This window comes from Opisthocomus hoazin, chromosome 6 (assembly GCF_030867145.1).
Source record: "Opisthocomus hoazin isolate bOpiHoa1 chromosome 6, bOpiHoa1.hap1, whole genome shotgun sequence".
Taxonomy (NCBI): Eukaryota; Metazoa; Chordata; class Aves; order Opisthocomiformes; family Opisthocomidae; genus Opisthocomus; species Opisthocomus hoazin.
Genome location: NC_134419.1, coordinates 64349266 through 64367485, shown reverse-complemented (window position 1 = coordinate 64367485; position 18220 = coordinate 64349266). Strand labels below are relative to the sequence as shown.

The window sequence follows — 18220 nt, the reverse complement described above, 5'->3', positions numbered from 1 at the left end:
ACGCTGCCCTAAGTACCGGCCAGAGAAGAGGAAAGGACACAGCTCAGCCCCCAGAAAAGCTGGGCTCTGCCCTGTGGTTTTTAGAGATCTCCCAAGCCCACATCCAGCTCCACGCCCTGCAGAGCAGGAGATACTCACAGGTGGGACAGGGAGGTGACGTCTGCAAAGATGCCCTCGGGGAGGCTGGAGATGTCATTGCCATGGAGAGACCTGCAGAGAACAGAGGCTCATAGAATCATAGAATGGTTTGGGTTGGAAGGGACCTTAAAGATCATCTAGTTCCAACCCCCCTGCCATGAGCAGGGACATCTTCCACTAGACCAGGTTGCTCAAAGCTCCATCCAACCTGGCCTTGAACACTTCCAGGGAGGGGGCATCCACAGCTTCTCTGGGCCACCTGTTCCAGTGTTTCATCACCCTCATGGTGAAGAATTTCTTCCTAATATCTAATTTAAATCTGCCCTCTTTTAGTTTAAAGCCATTCCCCCTTGTCCTATCACTACACACCCTTGTAAAAAGTCCCTCTCCATCCTTCCTACAGGTCCCTTCAGGTACTGGAAGGCTGCTATAAGGTCACCCCAGAGCCTTCTCTTCTCCAGGCTGAACAGCCCCAACTCTCTCAGCCTTTCCTCATAGGAGAGGTGCTCCAGCCCTCTGATCATCTTCGTGGCCCTCCTGTGGACCCACTCCAACACATGCATGTCCTTCCTATGCTGGGGACCCCAGAGCTGGACGCAGTACTCCAGGTGGGGTCTCACGAGAGCGGAGTAAAGGGGTAGAACCCCCTCCCTCGACCTGCTGGCCACACTTCTCTTGATGCAGCCCAGGACACAGTTTGCTTTCTGGGCTGCAAGTGCACATTGCCAGCTCATGTCGATCTTCTCATCCACCAGTACCCCCAAGTCCTTCTCCTCAGGGCTGCTCTCGAGTCACTCTCCACCCAGCCTGTATTTGTGTTTGGGATTACAATCCTGCGATCCCCATGGCTCCAGGTGGGCATCAAGGACCACAGCCAGCTGGGTCCAGACGTGGGTGGCAGAGCTGGACCCCACCACACTGTCACTGTTGCAAACGCCCGATCTGCTCTGAGGAGCAGATGCATCTCCCCTCGCCCCTCCTGCAGCCTGTACCCTGCCTGCCTGCCTGCACCCAGCTCCAAGCGGGCGCAGGGGACACGGGGACATGGGCAGCAGCGGAGAAGGGGCCAAGCGGGACTGGGAGCGGGGCTATGGGCAGGTACTCACAGCAGCCGGAGCGAGCGGAGGCCCTCGAAGGCCAGCGGAGGGATGCACTGCAGGGAGTTGTAGCTGAGGATCCTGCGGAAGGGGAGCAGGAGGCAGCTCAGCGCCGGGGGAATTGCCGGGTCTGCTGCAAGAAGCCCACCCTGGGCTGCATGCTGCCCCAGCCGACCCATACTTGAGCTCCAGCTCAAACCACAGCTTCACCCAGGCAGAGGGGAAGACCCTGGTGTCCCCAGCAACCCCCATCTTCGGGGTCCCCTAGGAACAGCCCCCCGCAGCTTGGCCGGGCTGCAGCCTGGTGCGGCACGCCACAGGGACTGCACTTACAGGGTGGTGAGCTGGCTCATGTTGGTGAAGGAGGAGTTGCTCAGGGAGCTGATCTTGTTGTTGCTCAGGTCACTGGAAAACAGAAACCCCAGGGGCTGGAGCCAGCTAGGTCCTGTCCCCCCCGCTGCTCCCCCCCAGCTCAGCTGTAATGGGGTGCAAACAGTAGCATGGTACAGCCTCCAAGGGAGCAGCAGGGCTGTCACCCAGGGTGCTGGCAGCAAAGCCACGGTCCCCCCTCTGCAGAGGCTGTGAGCACCCAGGGGCTGAGCATCACGGCCACAGCTGTGTCCCAGTGTGGAGGGGGGACACAGATGGCTGTCGGGGGTCCCTGCACACTGCCAGACCCCTCCTCAGTATCATGCACCACAGGGACAGCCCCTGTCCATGCCCGCAGGTCCCAGCAGTGGGACTGGCTGCCTGGGCTCCTGCTCCCAGCTACTTACACAAGCTGCAGGTACTTGAAGGTGGAGAGCTGCCCCGGGACCTGAGTGAACTGGTTTCCATCCAGGTAGCTGCAAGGGAGAATGAAAGCGGCCAAGAAGCAGGGGGTCCCTCGCTCTGCCCTCCCATGCACCCCCACGGACTTCAGGTTGCAAGAAGCAACCCCGGCATCACCTCCCTGACAGCACCCAGGGCCCTGAAAGCACATCAGCATGCCCGGGGGCCGTGTGTGCGGGTCCCCGGGGGCACTGTCCCAGCAGCCGGCATGTGCGAGCGCGGCCAGCCATGTGCTGCGTTTACACATCTGATGTGAGCGTGGGTGGCCGCAACCGTTCCCAAGGCACGTGTGAGAGAAAGCGGAGGATGCAGAGAGAGGAGGGGTGTGCGAGACAGCGCAGGGGTGTGAGGGGGTGGTATACGTATGCCTGTGCACAACCAGAGCCCACACCCCCCCCGCACACGGGACTTACTGCATCCCAGGCAGGTGCAGAGCCCCAGTGCAATAAGCATCACGGTTCTGGTGCAGCTGCTTGGTTATCTCCCCGACACCCATGCTGATGGGTGGCTGACCCCAGGCAAACCACATCCCTGGGTACTCTGAGCCGGCGCTGCCAAGAGCATCCCCACAGCCACGGGGAGCGAGGACAGCAGAGACGGATTGGGGAGCTGGCAGAGGCAGGGTGGCCCCTGTGCCTGTCACTGGTGGGCATGCTGCTGGGAACCGCAGAGCACTAGGCTGCACAGCTACATAGGGACCACAGCTGCAGGTGGTGGCTGTCCCATGCTGCCCCCTCCCAAGGGCCAAAGAGCAGGGACCCAGCTGCTGTGACGACACCCCTTGCACACCACCCTCAGTAGCCATCAACTGGCAGAGAAGCTCTTGCTGAGCCCTCGCTCAGGGATCAGGGCTGGACAAGGTCCCTTGTAAGAGCCTGCCCCCACTACTCAGCTGGGGTGGGAGCGTGGGAGGGTGCATCTCTACTCCAACACCTGCAACCCTGCAGCAGAGACCCCTCCACAGAGCCCCGAACTTGCTGGGAATCAGGGGGAGAGCTTGGGTGCCCGCCCGCCACTCACAGCTCGGTGACGTTCTTGGGGATGCCCTTGGGCAGGGCCTTGAGGTGCTTGTTGCTGCAGCGGACGACAGTGTCGAGGCAGGTGCACTCCTGCGGGCACTGGGGCCGGGGGACGCAGCTGGTCTCCTCCTGACCTGCACCGGGCACAGAGACACCCAGCGTCACCGGGGCCCAGCCCTGGGGCACTGCGTGGGGCTGGGCTCGCTGCCTGCTGCTCACCCAGCACCGCTCCCCTCCCATGCCGACCACCACCCCTCGCCCCAACGTGGGGTGCAGCAGGCAGCCTGCTTGCAGGGAACAGCCCAGCCTGGCTGAGAGTCAGGGGTGCAGGAATCGCTCCTGCGCCCAGAAACTGCCTGCCCCGCGAGGACGGATGCAACCAGGCAGCTCAGAGCTGCTCTGATTTTCACCACTTTCAAGCAAAAATGCAGCGCCAGGAATGGCAGAGAGGAGGGCGAGGAGAAAGAGGCTCAGCCCTGCAAATCCTCCTTCACCCATCTCCCAGACACAGGCTAGAGGGAGGGAGAGGTGCCCGTGCCGAGCAGCCGGAGGAGCCGGCGTTGCTCCCCATTCCCCGCCGCGGCGCGGGACTCCTGCGGCAGAGGCGTCCCCGCCACGACCGTATGTTTTCTCGCACCACGAGGAAAGGCGCAGGATGCAACCCTTCAGTCTTTGACGTGGTGGAGGAGGAAAAGCAGAAGAAAAGATGACTTGTTTGCAAATATTTTCCAGAGGGCTCAAAAAGCTGTTCTAAATTGAAAAAATAAATAAATAAAGGCTTTTCTCTCCACAAGCACACTCCCTGCCGGCTCCGTCTGCTCAGCTCCGGCGCGTGCATGGGGCTGGGAAGGGAAGGAGGACGGAGCAGGGTGAATACCTGCGGGCTTTACCTACACATCTGCTCCTGCCAGAGCCCAGGGCACAGCATTTGCCAGCATGGACCTTCCCACGTACAAGGGCTACGTGGTTTGGTGGGTGCAAACACCTCTTCAGAGCAGCCCGTGGGTGTGAGTGGGTACCCGAAAGGCTGGGTACCAGGAAGGGAAACTCGTGCGTCTTTAGGGGAGGGTGTTAATGGGCCGAGGGACCCTCGAGCCACCAGCCTGCCACATGGCACTGCTGGACATCCCAGGAGCACGGATGGTGCTGAGACGGGGAGCGCGGTGCCAGCCCAGGAGGAGCAGCCCAGTCCCCCCTCGCCCCCAGCGCCGCAGGGCCCGTGAGTTACCTTCCTCACACCTGAAGTCAGGGAAAGCCACGTCCTGGAGCGGGATCTGCCGGAGGAAGTCAGGGTTTTGGCATCGTGGGTTCCCCGTCACGATCTTCCTCTTGCGCAGCCAGTCCCCCAGCCAGGCCAGCTGGCAGTTGCAGTTGAAGGGGTTGGCGAGCAGGTTCCTGCACACAGGAGGGGGCATGAGGGCATCACCAGAGCAGTTGCCGGGCAAGGGGACCCGCTGCAGCCCCCCACAGCATTGGAGGCAGCCTGGAGCATCCCCTCCGCGGCCGGAGACGTACAGCGTGGAGAGGGACTGCAGCGTGTCGAAGGCGCCCGGCGCGATGGTGCTGATCTGGTTGTCGTACAGCGAGAGGAGGCGGACATTGCGCAGCCCCGTGAAGCTGTCATTGTGGATGCAGCTGATGCGGTTGTTCCTCAGCATCCTATGGAGGGAAGCGGACGAAGGCACCTAACGAACCGGGCAGGCACCACGGGGGAAATCCATCTCAGCAGTGCCCGGGCTGTGCCCACCTTGCTGCTGGGCAGCAGGACGAGACTAAGCCAGTCTGTGAGCAGTGAAAACCTGTCCCCCCAGCTCTGGATACGGCCAGAGGATGGGTAAGGCACTCCCGAGCTGGCCCCGCAGCGATGCAGACAGCACCAGCCCAGCAGCAAGGGCAAGGCAGGGGAGCACGGAGCCAGGATGTCCCTGTCCCTGTGCCCATGGTGGACGGGACACTCACAGGGTCCTCAGCCCGTCCAGGCCCCTGAACATGCCGCTCCGCACTGACTCCAGCTGGTTGATGGTGAGGTGCAGCTCGCTGACGGAGGATGCCCCCTCGAATGCCCCATCCTCTATCTCTGACACCTTGTTGTTGCTGAGGTTGCTGCGGAGAAGGGAAAGCGGGCTGGGTCGGGAGGCTCTGCCCTGACCTCATCCCGAATCCTGCCTCCCCCAGGACCCACTGAGCACCCCATGATGGCCAGTCCCTTGGGGGACCCTTGGGTTGGGACGTGCCCCCCACTTCATGCCCCAGGCTGCCCTGGCATCAGGACCTCGTGTGCCTTCCCAGCCCCTGGGCACTCCTGACCGGGCTGTACCTGCCCGATACTCACATTTTCTTCAGATGTGGGAGTTTCTTGAAGATGCCAGTGGCCTCCAGGACCGAGATTTCATTGTTGTTCAGGCGCCTGGGGCAGACGGCAGGGGAAAGAGCTCAGGAGATGGCTGCGAAGGGCCTGGCACAGACCAATCCCTGAGCCAAACCCAGCGCTGGCGATGCTCCAGTTGCAGGATGGAAAGCGCGGTGGGAGGGAGAAGGTTCTTACAGCTCGGCCGTGGACTGCGGGATGCGCTCCGGGACCTTGGTGAGCTTCAGGTTGGAGCACTCGACCACGTTGGATTCACAGCGGCACTTCGGGGGGCAGATCACGTCGCTGTTGCACTCGCTGTTCAGCTGGTAATCCTCCGTCCCTGCACGCCGGCGAGGGCAGCGTGGGCTCCCGCAGGCAGAGGCACAGGGGGCTGCGCCTGCCCTCCCCTTCTCTGATTCTCCCACACCCCCAGCTGGTCTCGCGCTCTTCCCCAGCTCCCCTCATCCCCTCTGCTCCCACTGCCCCTCTGTGTGCCCAACGCAGCTTATCCGCAGGGACATTTGTCCTGGGCACACGGGCGCTGCCTGCCCACAACCCTCTCCCCTCCTGCAACCACAGCTGGATCCCAGGGACACCGCTGTGCCCGTCTGGGTAACGGCGTGATGGGGGATGCTGCAACACATCCCGGCACCCAGCGCTTTGTTACCGCAGCGCCTGGGAACTCAGCAACCAGAAACGATGGGAAACGCAGCGTGGTCCTGCCAGGCCAGACCGAGGGGCTCTGGCACAGCCACGTCAGAAGGGCACCACGCGCCCACACCCGCACACACACGTGCGTCTCTTCCTCTTACCTGGGATGAAATACTGTTCTTTGGCTGCGGAGGAAAAAGCACATCGGCACGCTGAGCGCACAGACACCAGGCTGGGGCAGGGCTGAGGACAGCCGTGCCACAGGGCACCTGTGGCAGGGACAGGGACAGCTCTCACCCGAGCAGCGAAACTTCTTGCTCTTGATTTGGCCGATGCGCTTGTTGGCCAGGCGCCGGGGGCTGGCACAGCGGGCACCGCTGGTCTCGATGGGGTTGGCACGGAGGAAATCTGCCAACCACTTCAGGTTGCAGTCACAGACGAAGGGGTTCTGGGCCAGGTGCCTGCGCCAGGGACAGCAGGTGACCATCAGCTCCAGCCCCGGCTACCCACTAAGATACTTCCCCCCAGGCACCCAACTGCCCGGGTGTGGGAGCCACCGCGGGCACTCACAGGGTCTGGATGGCCCGCAGGGATGTGAAGGTGCCCTTGGCCAGGCTCTGGATCTTGTTGTCATAGAGCGAGAGCAGCGAGAGGTTCTGCAGGTCCTGGAAGGCGTCCGCCCGCACACAGTTGATCTTGTTGGCATTGAGGAGCCTGACAGGGAGGGAGTGACATGAGGCTGAAGACCCCCTCCACTGCACCATGGGCACTGGGGACCTCAGCCCCACTTCCCGGTGTCCCCGCAGAGCATCCCACCCAGCCACTTGTGCCTTACAGCAGCTGCAGGGCGAAAAGTCCCCCAAAGACACCCTTGGGGAGGTCTGTGATCTTGTTGCCATACAGCACCCTGGGAGAGAAAGGCCAGCGTGAGAGGGATGGGGGAGCGTTGTGGGGCACAGTTCAGCGAGCACGGCATCTGCCCCACCTCACCCCACACACCCCAGCGCGGGCACTTACAAGGAGTTCAGCGAGCGCAGCCCCTGGAAGGCATCGGGAGCGATCTCTGAGATCTGGTTATTGCTCAGGTCTCTGAAACCCAAAGGGAGAAGGCGGCCTGGATCCCTCTTCTCTCACCCCCTGCACCCATCCTCCCACTGGGCACAGGAGACCACCCCCAGCACCTAATACACAGGGCTGGGGGTATCCAAGACCCTGTCCCAGTGCTGCCATGTGAGGCACCCATGCCACCGCGAATGCCCCACGCCCGTGGGAGTGGGGGGCTGTGGGCTCACAGCAGTGGCTTGCACAGTGAAAGATTCTGGGGTTCAGGGTGGGATGGGGGAGGCTGCACACTTACATCCTCCGCAGCTTCTTGTAGGGGGAGAAGGCGCCTGGGGGGATGGACTTGATGCCATTGAGCTCCAGGCGTCTGCAAAGAGAAGGGGGAGAGATGAGGGCTGTGGGGCTGGCTGAGCCTCAGCACCCCTCTGAAAGGGCTGGGGGCTGCAAAACCCCCAGGCTTGCAGTAAGCTACACCACCATACAGCACAGGGGCAACCTGCCGCCTGTGGTCAGGACCTTCTCCATCAGGGAGAGGTGCCACAGGTAGGGGGACCATGCTGGCTGGGGTGGGGAAAGCACCTCCTCCCCCCCAGCACCCTGGGTCTGGGGGTGCCTGCTGCCTCCCATGTGCTCTGTGTGCTGTCCTGGCAGGGGCTTTGCTCCATAATTGGATTCCCCTAAGGAGATTATTTCTCTATTTACATTTTTAATGCAGCTAAATCCAGGGCTAAATCTTGGCAGCATGGGAGCAGGGCTTGACCCGTGTGCCCACCGCCTCAAGCCACCCAGAGCCTGGCGGTGACAGCGCGGGGCTGTACTCACATCTCCGTCATGGTCTCGGGCAGGTTGGCAGGGATGGCCGTCAGCCCCTTGCCCCGACAGTCCACGATGCCGTTGCTGCAAGTGCACATGGCCGGGCAGGAGCCAGAGGACAAGCTGCAGAGCTGGACACGTGCCGGGTCCGTTTGTCCTGCCAGGGAAGCAGCCAGCATGGGAGTCGCAAAGAGCTGGGCTGGGCGGGTGGATGGCAGCACCCCCAGGAAGGGACCCCGGTGACAGCTGGGTGTGCAGGGACAGCTTGTGGCACCCTTGAGCGGGTGCACGAGGTCTTGGTGAACCTCAGCCCCGTGCAAAAGGCACGCAGCTCCAAGGGCGCAGACTGATGCACCCTTTGTCACACTGACAAGGTGGTGGTGTCCCCATGTTGTCCCCACACCAGGCATGGCGCTTACCTGAGCCGAGCCCACCATGTGCATCCAGGCTCTGAGCCGGGGCACGTGGCAGGGAGTGGAGGTGGGCTGCACTGATGGGACAGGCTTTGTCCCCGGACCCACGTCCCTGCCCTGGCACCCACCACCTCCCTTGTCCCCCTCACCGGAGCAGCTGAACTCGTTCTTCTGGATCTCGGCCACGTTGAGGCCGCGGAGCTGGGCTGGAGCAGCGCACTGGGTGAAGAGCCCGATGGTGGGACGCTGGCGCAGCCATTGCGAGAGCCAGGCCAGGTGGCAGTCGCAGAAGAGGTGATTGGAGTGCAGGCGGCTGCGGGCAGATGGGCAGTCAGTGGCCACGGGACCTCTTGTGCCCACCGCCCTGCCCCAGCTGGGCTCATCCCAAGGGCCACGGGCATACAGAGGGGAACATGGAGGAGCCTGAGAACATCTGCACCGGTTGTCAAAGCCACCTTGCTTGGCAGTGCTTGGTGACGCACAGCAGAGCTGCCCCCTCCAACCCCTCCCCACAGTGCTGTCCGGGCACTGGTGAGCTGCCGGGACCAGCAGCAGAGCTGGGGACATCCCATTCCTCCCACCCTCACGGCCCCAGCACTCACAACGTCCGCAGCTTGGGCATGTGGTTGAAGCTGGACACAGGGATGGAAGTGATATTGTTGTTATTCAGGGTCCTGCAGGAAGGCAGAAAGGGGCAAGTCAGGGCAGCCAGGCCAAAAATGGCAGCTTGAGATGGTCCAGGTGGCAGAAAACCCCTGGGAGCAACAGCACCCTCCCTCCACCCCGCACAGGGTGGCTGGATGGAGAGGCGAGGGATGGGGACAGCCCAAACCCCTGGGCAGGGCTTTCTGCCCTTTGCAGGCTTCTCCCCTCCATAGCCAGCCGCAGCCAGGTGGACCCCAGGGGCAGGATCAGGCTCTGAAGCACAGCTCTGCAGCAGTGGTACCAGAGCCCTGCTCAGCCCCTCCTCAGAGCCAGCGAGAGATGGCACACTGGGGATGTCCCTGCCCGCACAGGGAGCACCCAGGGACACCCTCACCCCGCACGGGGCTTGCAGGCTGGAGGCTCCCACCGGCCCCTGGCCACTTACAGGACCTCCAGCCCCCGCAGGGCACGGAAAGCCCCATCCTCGATGCAGCTGATCTGATTCTTGTCCAGTTGCCTGCAGAAGAAGGACAGAGGGAGCATTGCTGGGACAGCCCAGGCAGAGAGCGACCGGTGGCTCCCGATGCCTCCTGCCGCCAGACCTGACCCCAAACCTCCTCGTGCTGGGACTCACAGGTTCTTGAGGTCAGTGGCCCCGCGGAAAGCTTTCCTGGGGATGGCCTGGATGAAGTTCTCACTCAGGTCCCTGCAGAAGAAAGAGGCAGGATGGAAAATGAGCAGTGCCTGCAAAGCGTGACGCCCTGTAGGACCAGGGTGTTGACGGGCAGGGCCATGCCCCGGCACCCAGTGAGTCCCCAGGGGCTGTGGGAAGCTGTCATTTGGCTGCAGGTCCTTGGCTGCCCACTGCCCTGCTGTCTGTCCTCAGGCAAGTCCAGCTCCATCCATGGCGGCTGCATGTGGCTGGGGGTCCCTGGGTGCTGCTGCCCCCAGCTCTGATAAGCAGAGCACCAGGGCACAGCTCTGGGAAAACCCTCCGTACTTAAATACCCTGCTATAATTACAGGTCCCTGCTGATTAACTGGTAATTACACTTAGTGGCTCCAGCAGGCATTCCCATGGAGCCTGCCCTGCACTTTAGAGGGCACAAATAATCGGGTCATTAATTACTCCAGCACTACATGGCACTGTCCACGTAATCACTCGCTCCGCAATGCCGGGGCGTGCCGGGCCGGCGTGGGCTCTGTGTTTGCAGGGCTGGCAGCAGGTCAGATCCCCTGCCATGCCTGGGCTGGCTTTTAACAACCATGAAAGCCAAAAATCTCACTGGCAAAGTAGGGTCGGGGTGGCTTTGTGCCTCACGGCTCCCGTGCTGCCGTTCCCTCTCCTACCCCAAAGGCCAGCAACTCCTCCGAGCTCAGCAGGCATCTGCACTGCCTGTCCCCAGCCCCACGCCAGCACGGCTCTGCTCCAGCCACCTGTGGGGCAGGAGACCAAGTCCCCAGCTCCCTCCTGGCACAGGGAAACTCAGGCACGACACGCAAGTCCACGGGTGAGTGCGGAGCACAACCAGGGCAACCTGCACAGATTAAGCACCCCCCCGGCATTACACAGGCCATGCAGACACCCCCATCCCAACCCCGAGGGGTGGTTCGGGGTGTCTCTGGATGCCAGCATTTCACACTCAGCGCTCACCAGCTCTGCTTCAACGAAACGAAGCCTGCGCACTGCTGATACCCCAGGGTAGTTGGGCTGGGTCAGGACAGAGGCGCAGCACCCACGCTCCTCCCCGTGCCCTCACATCCCTCAGAAAACAGGCTCACCATGGCCCACAAGCTGCTTGCAAACGACCTGGACGTCTCCAGACTGGGACTTCACCCAAACCAAAAGCTTCGCTGCCACAATGGGGACACGTTCCCAGGCAGGGAAGCACCAGCATCACTTGCACAGAGGCACAAGGAGAAGAAAAACCCAAGGGTGGTGGGCTTGTCCACCAAGAAGTTGCCATACGGTGCCGGAGCGACGTACCAGCCCCTGCCCCCCTGCACACTTCGTGCAGGGGCTGGTGCGTCGCTCCGGCACCGTATGCAGGGAGCAGAGGCTGGTGCATGGCTCTGGGTCATTCCTGGGGAACCAAACCCAGCCGGCCAGCAGCCAGGCATGCAGCAGGCGCAGTTTCACTGCTACCCGCGCGGCGGCACTGCCAGGCTGCCCTGCCTGCGCTGCCTGCCCTGCCTGCGCTGCCTGCGCTGCGCTGCCTGCTCCAGCCCTTCCCAGGGGTCTGAGCCGAGACCCGCTCCCCCCCGAAGGGATCAGGGTCGCCTGGTGCTCTCCGGCGGGGAAGGACCTGGCACCTGCAGCAACCCCCAACACCCCAGCACCCCTTCAGACGCAAAAGCCCCCTCCTCATCCTCTGCTGGGGACGTGATGAGCCTGGGGACCCCCAGGAGTTGCAATGACCTTTCAGAAAAACTCAGCATCGACCCCCAAATCCCCTTTGGCTCCTAGAAGAAGGAGTCACCTAGAAAACCCTCCAGAAACCCCCAGATGAAGTTCAGCGCTCTTCCTAGCAATGCGTTCAATGCCTCGCGCTCCCTCTTGGCAGCTGCCTCTCCTCCAACATTAAATCAGTTGCAGCGAAGCCAAGCACGGGAGCACCCGCCACCCCTTCACCCCCCTCCCAGCTCCGGCACTGCCTGTCCAGGCAGCTTGTTTGGTTCCCCCACGGACCCCTCGCTCGCGCGTCTCCGCTCGCAGCGCATGGGAGTCCCAGCGTGCCTGGGGAGCAAACCCAGGCGTCTGTCTGCAAGCTGCTCACTTGCAGCTCGCGAGGGAAACGCTGCTAGAAGGCTGCAACTGACTTTGCGAGGCTTCTCCCCTTCACAGCTTTTTGTGACAGTCGCCGATGAAGTGCTGCCGTTGGGGATACCCGAGCCGAGAGGGACAGATGCTGGATGCGAGGGTTTCAGCAAGGCCCTGGTACCGGGATTACGTTGCCGGCGCGGTTACACAGCTGACGACACCAGGACAAACACATGCTTTGCCCGCGGGATCCTCAGGCCCCGGCGCTGGAACAAGGCACGGCCCCTTCCCTCCCGGTGTTTCGTAGCTCCCAGCTATGTTTGCTTTACACTTTGGCGCTGAAGAAGCAGCAGATGGCACGGCTTCTCCTCGCTCCGCCGCGCGGCTTGCGGCACCTCGGCGACGGCGCCAGTGCCACCTCGCACCCTGCCAAATACCCGCGTGTCACTGCCATCGCGCGCAGAGTGCCGGCAGTGACCGCGAGCGCTGAGATGTCCAACAGCCCCGCTGGGGACCGGCCGGAGGACGGGCACGGGTGAGGAGGGGGGAAGGAAAGCAGCCCCCGCTCTGTTGTCACAGCCGCCCTTTCTGCCTTTTCTGGTTTCACTTCCAGGTATTTTCCTAAAGCTCCAAGTTTAAGAGTTCGTGGTTATCGGATCCAGGGGATGCCCACGCAGCCAGCCCGTCCACAGCACTGCTGTCCTCCCGTCCCTGCGCGGCGGGGACCATGCAGCTGGAGTTTCTCCCTGCACAGCACAGGGTGCAGAGGGGTCCAGGGGTCCCAGGGGTGCAAAGCGGGGAGGATGATGAGGGGTGAGCAGGCGATGTGGGATGCACAGCCTCCTCCCTGCGAGTGCCAGAGGACAGAGCCGGGCATCCGCACTGCCGACACCCTGGGCAAACCCTCCGTGCAGGCTGTATCACACGCGCGTGCCCCAGCGGGAAGCTCTCAGCAGCTTGTCTGCCAAGCAGTGTCCCCGCTCGCTCCCCGGGAACGCGCTGCATTTCCAGCCCCATCCCAGACCCCTTCTGACCCAGCAGACGCCCGCTGATTTGCAGCAGCCGGCTCCAGCCCGCGGCTGTGCCACGGGGAGAAGGAGGGCGCCTGCTTTCCTTCCACATCCCCCAAAAACCTTATGGCCAAGCGATGGCCTACACAATGCCCCTCCGGCTGGGCAGCACGGAGGATGGCTGTGGTCAGGGACGGCGATTTTGGACACATCCCTGCTGGGATATTCCCCGTGCATGACAGTTGTCGGTGCAACGCGTGCGGTGGGTCTGGGGGTGTCCCCGGCACTGGCAGCCATCAGCCCCCGCCCCACCACCGCTGGTGCCCAGGGAGCCTCGGCGAGGAGCCAGGCGCCGGGGCACGGCTCCCGCGGGGCTGGCAGGGGCTCGGCGGCGGGAGCCAACCCCCCGGTGTGCTGCCCTGCCCGGCACTTAGCGGGGCACCCGAGCAAAACTGTTCGACATCGCTTCGCAGTGGGGAGCCCACTCAGGCAAACAAACCCCGGCAGCCTTAATCTCCCCGGCAAGAGCCCAGCGGACCGGAGGGCGGCCGGGCGGGGAGGCCGGGGCTATTACCACGCTCTCATTCTCTCGGCTAATCCTGACTTCACACTTTAACCTGATTGAGCCGTGTTTGGCGAGCCGGCTCCCCGCACGCCGTGTGAGGGGATTAGGGCTGGACGCAGCGGGGAGGTAATCGCTTCCCAGCGGCGCTGGCCCCGCGTCCCCCGAGCCCCCCGCTGCCTGGCAGCCCTGCGTCCGCCCGGGCCGCCTCTGCCAGCGGGGCACAGGTCCCTCTCACCCGGCGCTGGTGGCCACCAGGCCATCTCCAGCCAGGCAAAAGTCGGAGCCGGCATCGTGTCCCGGCCAAGGCGGGCAGGGCTGTGGAGACACGCCATTGCAGGCAAGCACTGCCCGCACACCCAGCACCGGCAGCCGTCTCCAGGTGGGTGAAGCGAAGGGGCTTGCTCTCCTCTTTGGTTTGTTTCCTCCCCAGCTTCCACACTGGAAACTCGTTAGCATCCCGTGGGCTCCCAGATCCTCTCCCGCTCGCTGGGGCGGATCAAAGCCGTTAACCCTTCAGCTGCTGCCAGGCTGTTGCTGCCACGATGAAAATGCACAACAGGTCCCTGCTCGTGGGTCAGGTGCTTCCCCCAGCAGCTCCACTCCACAAGCACTGGGACCAGTCACTGCAGGCACCAACCTGGCCACAGCAACCATCCACCAAGTCTCAAGCCTAGAAGGCAGCTGCCCTCCCGACCAAAGCCACACGGCCCTGGGCAGCACCAGCGTTTTGGGCTGGGATAGGTGCTCCCTGGATCCCAGCCTTGCCTCGCTGGCACTGAGCCGGAGGAGCCGGGCACAGCCAACATTTCCCCAAGCCTGCCAAGGACTAACCAGCAAGGACCACAGCACCAGCAGCTATGAAGCAGCCCGGTGTCCCTCAGCTCACCCCACACATGCTGTTTCTCTCAGCACAGTCTGCCCAAGAGAGAGGGATGGGCAGAGCCAGGGCTGCCCTGCGGCCACAACTGTTCACGCTGCCGGCTCCGCTGCCTGACAAGTGACAAGGGCAAGCGTAAAGGGACAGAAAGACTCCTGCATTACACGGCATCGATAGACTAATCAGCGCTCGCATTAGCAGCTGACAGCCCAGGATCCCCCCAGGGGTTTTGCACGCCCGTTTCTTGCTGCAGGGGGGGAGTGGCTGCACCCACTGCTTGTGCTGGCATCGGCACCCGCAGCCCCGCACTGGGGGAAACAAGTGTCACCCACGTGTCCCAGCTGCACGATCCACTTGAGGTGGTGGACACAAGTCCCCAGTGCTGCAAGGACCCAGTGCCAAAGGAGGGGTGTCCCAGAGGGAAGCTGCTTGCCGGAGGTCAGGGGCAGCTGCCCTGCTGCTGCATTAGCAGGGTGCCGAGGTAATGAGGCAGGGTTTTGTCTAATTTGTCACCTGCCTCGGTCCCCAGCGCCGGTGTGAGCCGGGCCCCGCAGCCTCGTGTCAGGTTCAGGCTCCCACAGCATGTCCCCAGCATTACGTCAGGCTGTTTGATTTTTAATGGGCTCCACCAGCCCAGCTGCCGGCACTGCCCCATCCTGGCCGAGGGGGACGAGACAGACCTCCCACCCCCTCCACCCCCCGCTCGCTCTGCCATCCCCAAGGTCACGGGGAGCCTGCGCGCTGCCTGCTGCGACCCCAGACCCTGGGGCTGACGGTGTTTGTGCAGGACAAGGTAGGACAGCAGAGCTTGATGTGTGGGTGTGGACAAGCCAAGGTGCAGCATGGTGGGCTCAGCGTGAGCCCCTGCCGCTCAGGAAAGAGATGGTGGGGGTCTCTGGAAATGTCACCTTGGCAGGGGCCAGAAAGGGAAATGGGAGGCAATGGGACGGGGTCCAAAGCAGCATGGCAAAGGACAAAAGGAACATTATTTGCTGCTTTTCACAACACCAGAACAAGGGATGACCAGCACAATCACCCAGGCAGGCTTGAAATCACAGGAGAGTGACTCCTCCAAATGAGGCATCATTAGTCCATGCAACTCCCAGCTACAACCAGCTCGAAAGGGAAATGACTAGAAGCAACGTGCAGTGATGCACCTGCAGCGCTGTGCTGCAGTGAGGAACACCTGCAGGTGGATGCTTAGGAGCCAGCTTCTGCTGCCGGGGGACCAGCTGGGCACACCTCTGGTAGCCACCACACTGCATGTTGCAGGCTGCCGGGCATGGCCGATGGCTCCGAGCCGCTCAGCAGGCAGGGACTGTCACCCAGCAGGAGTCACTTCTCCTGTCAGCCTGTTTTAGCAGCAGGCAGAGATGCACAACCCTTCTGCTCCCCAGAGCAGCATGGGGGATGCCAGCCTGGGGTCAGCCCGATGCCAGCACCCCCCGCCCAGCCACGGCAGCAGGGTGCCAGGGTCCCTGCTCCAATCTCTGCCTGCCACTCTTGTCCCTGCCCCTCCTGGGGGGGGACACAGCGAGTCAGGGGGAGCTGGTCCTGCTGTGGTTCAAGGAGGAACAGCTGGCTGCTGCGAGGAGCATCCCAGGCTGGGCGGTGCGGCACAGCCCTCCCCGCTGGCAGCCAGAGCGAGCGCTTCATCAGGCAGCCCCAGCCGCCAACAATTACGTGCTGAGTAAATCGATGGGATATAATTGGACTATTAAGATCTCATTATCCTCCTGGCTCCGGGTGCCACAGCCTGCAGCGTGCTGGGGGAGACCGCAACCTGCCGCCACAGAAACTGCCTCCCGACTCAGACAGCCTCCATGGGCACTGGGGACAGGGTGCACAAGCAGGGACAGTACAGGATGGCAGCAGCAACCTGTATTCAGCACAGCAGACATCTCTGTGGCACAGTGAAGCACTGCGCAAAGGCAGGGAGGTGCCCTACAGGGGCCCTAGAGACGCGGAGGTCCAGGCATCCTTCTCCTAGCCACCACAGCAGCCTGAAAGCCACCACTGACCTCTCCTGCCCTGTGCAGGGCTCATTGCTCCTGGGTGACATGGGGAGTTTGGCCTCTATATGGACTTTCACGCGTGCCTCTACCCCAGCCCAGCTGGAAAGTGGGGCTCATGTCCCCACCTGCGAGTTGCAGGGTCCCCATGCTCCGAGTCGCACCGGCTGCCCGGCCCTGGGAGTCCCCTCCTGGGTGCAAGGGCCATGTACCTGTCATGTCTATCACCTGCTCACACACCACTCGCGGCAGGGTGATGTGATGCCTGACTGTGGGATAGTCCTCCCGCAGGGACCAGAGCCCTCAGCACCTCTTGGCAGGCAGGATGATGCACCAGGACACGTCCACCGGGGTCCAAGCAACAATAACTAATCACTTCCCTTAGGAGAGCTGCCCTCACCCCCACCTGAGATTTTTCGCAGTAATATTTCTTGTTATCTCAGCACCAGCAAAAGCAATGGATCAGAGCTCCTCATTGCCAGGCCCATATATAAGGACAAAACAATCCTCTGCTGGAGCAAGGCATTGCTAGACATCATGATGTCATGCTGACCGTCTCAGACCCCAGACCTCAGCAACACGAGCCAAATCAACAAATTCTGCCTGTCCACCACGTACACAGGGCAAAGAGTAAAGGTGAACGCTGCCGGACCAGGCAGCAATGCTTCACGCCGCTTCCCTGCCGGGAAGGCTTCCCAAAGTGCCGTGCTGACCCCACGCTCCGGCCCTGGCCCCTTGCCTCCCGGGAGATGCAGATGCTTCCCAAAACATTAAAGCTGGAGATGTTTGTTGCTCGGACAGCCGAGCAGAGCACGTGTAAAATGCAACATATGCTCGTGGCAACAGTTAGTGAGAACAGAGCCCCAGCCCCAGCGCGGTGGTGCTGACTTAGCAAAACATTTCAGGGTGTGCATAAATCTCAGCGGCTTCAAAGGGACAACGCTGACCCACGCCATGACCCGGGCCGCTGTCCTTACCGGAGCACCAGCGACTGAGACCAGCTGGTATCGCCCAGCGGTGCAGCCACAGTGCCTGCGTCTGCCAAGCGGGTGCACTGGGGACGCCGAGGTGTGTGAGTGCATGGGGGAAGTTGGGGACACGCAACATCTGTCACGAGCGGGGTGATCTGCACGGGGACGGCATTTTCAAGAGCCGGGCTTCGCCGAGCAGCTCCCTGTGCAGGGCAGCGGTGGCTCCGGTCCAGCTCCAGCCGGGAGCAGCTCCCACGCGGGCTGCGCTGAAAGCCGGAGCCACAGGACTCCGCGGGGAAGGGGATGCTATGGGAACAAGGGGAGCTGGCCAAGGAAAAGAGGGGAGGGCCGGAGAGGGGAGGGGGAATAAAGCATCTGCCACCCACCCTGGAGCCTCTTCAGAGACTGAAACAAGTTAAAAGCAGCGGCTCTAATGGAAACACAAGTGAAATAACAAGCTGCAAACCCTGCGTGCCTGTCGCCTCCCCCTCCCCACGCTGTCCCTTTGTTCCTGCAACCTCGTTATCTGCGGGAAGGGGAGCCAACGCCAGGCATCGCCACCCACTCCCCGGCATCCCGAAGTGCCTGGGGAGAGCCACAGCACCTGCCATGCCCAGTGCCCCGTGGTCTGGCAGGGGCCGAGGCGGGCAGGGGAGCGCCCTGCCGCGCACACCCAGGGAGCAGCCAACCTGCTGCTGCCTGCGAAGGGACCTGCGGCGCGGCTGACACGGCTGCCCCGGCTCCCACTCACCGCTGGGTGAGGGCTGGTCCCCTCCAGCAAGTGTCCAGCTGCCCGGCACACAGCCTCCGCATGCCAGTGCCACCGAGAGCCAAGGCACCCAGCCGGTGGCCCCACTGCTGCACGGACTCCTGCTTCTCTCCATCCCTGCTTTTCACCACCTCCAAGTCCCCTCCGCCCTGGTGTTCAGCAAGCTTGTTCTCCTCCCTCCTTTCATGTTTTTGCTTCTGTCTTGCTTCTAGTAGTGGGAAATCCCTACAAAATCCT

General features: G+C 62.6%; 1 protein-coding gene across 1 annotated transcript in view; it reads right to left on the bottom strand.

Annotated features, from left to right (window-relative positions):
* The window catches only part of SLIT1 (slit guidance ligand 1), a 63044-nt gene that overhangs the window by 8904 nt on the left and 35920 nt on the right, over window positions 1–18220 (bottom strand). Inside the window, exons 5-25 of the mRNA XM_075423571.1 lie at window positions 9654–9725; window positions 9465–9536; window positions 8977–9048; window positions 8524–8687; window positions 7971–8118; window positions 7444–7515; window positions 7104–7175; window positions 6922–6993; window positions 6657–6800; window positions 6384–6547; window positions 6248–6271; window positions 5631–5775; window positions 5418–5492; window positions 5045–5188; window positions 4601–4744; window positions 4314–4480; window positions 3087–3219; window positions 2012–2080; window positions 1569–1640; window positions 1245–1316; window positions 139–210 (exon numbers count right to left, since the gene is read on the bottom strand). Coding sequence (XP_075279686.1) covers window positions 139–210; window positions 1245–1316; window positions 1569–1640; window positions 2012–2080; window positions 3087–3219; window positions 4314–4480; window positions 4601–4744; window positions 5045–5188; window positions 5418–5492; window positions 5631–5775; window positions 6248–6271; window positions 6384–6547; window positions 6657–6800; window positions 6922–6993; window positions 7104–7175; window positions 7444–7515; window positions 7971–8118; window positions 8524–8687; window positions 8977–9048; window positions 9465–9536; window positions 9654–9725 — 2169 coding nt within the window. The remainder of the gene's footprint in view (window positions 1–138; window positions 211–1244; window positions 1317–1568; window positions 1641–2011; window positions 2081–3086; window positions 3220–4313; window positions 4481–4600; window positions 4745–5044; window positions 5189–5417; window positions 5493–5630; window positions 5776–6247; window positions 6272–6383; window positions 6548–6656; window positions 6801–6921; window positions 6994–7103; window positions 7176–7443; window positions 7516–7970; window positions 8119–8523; window positions 8688–8976; window positions 9049–9464; window positions 9537–9653; window positions 9726–18220) is intronic.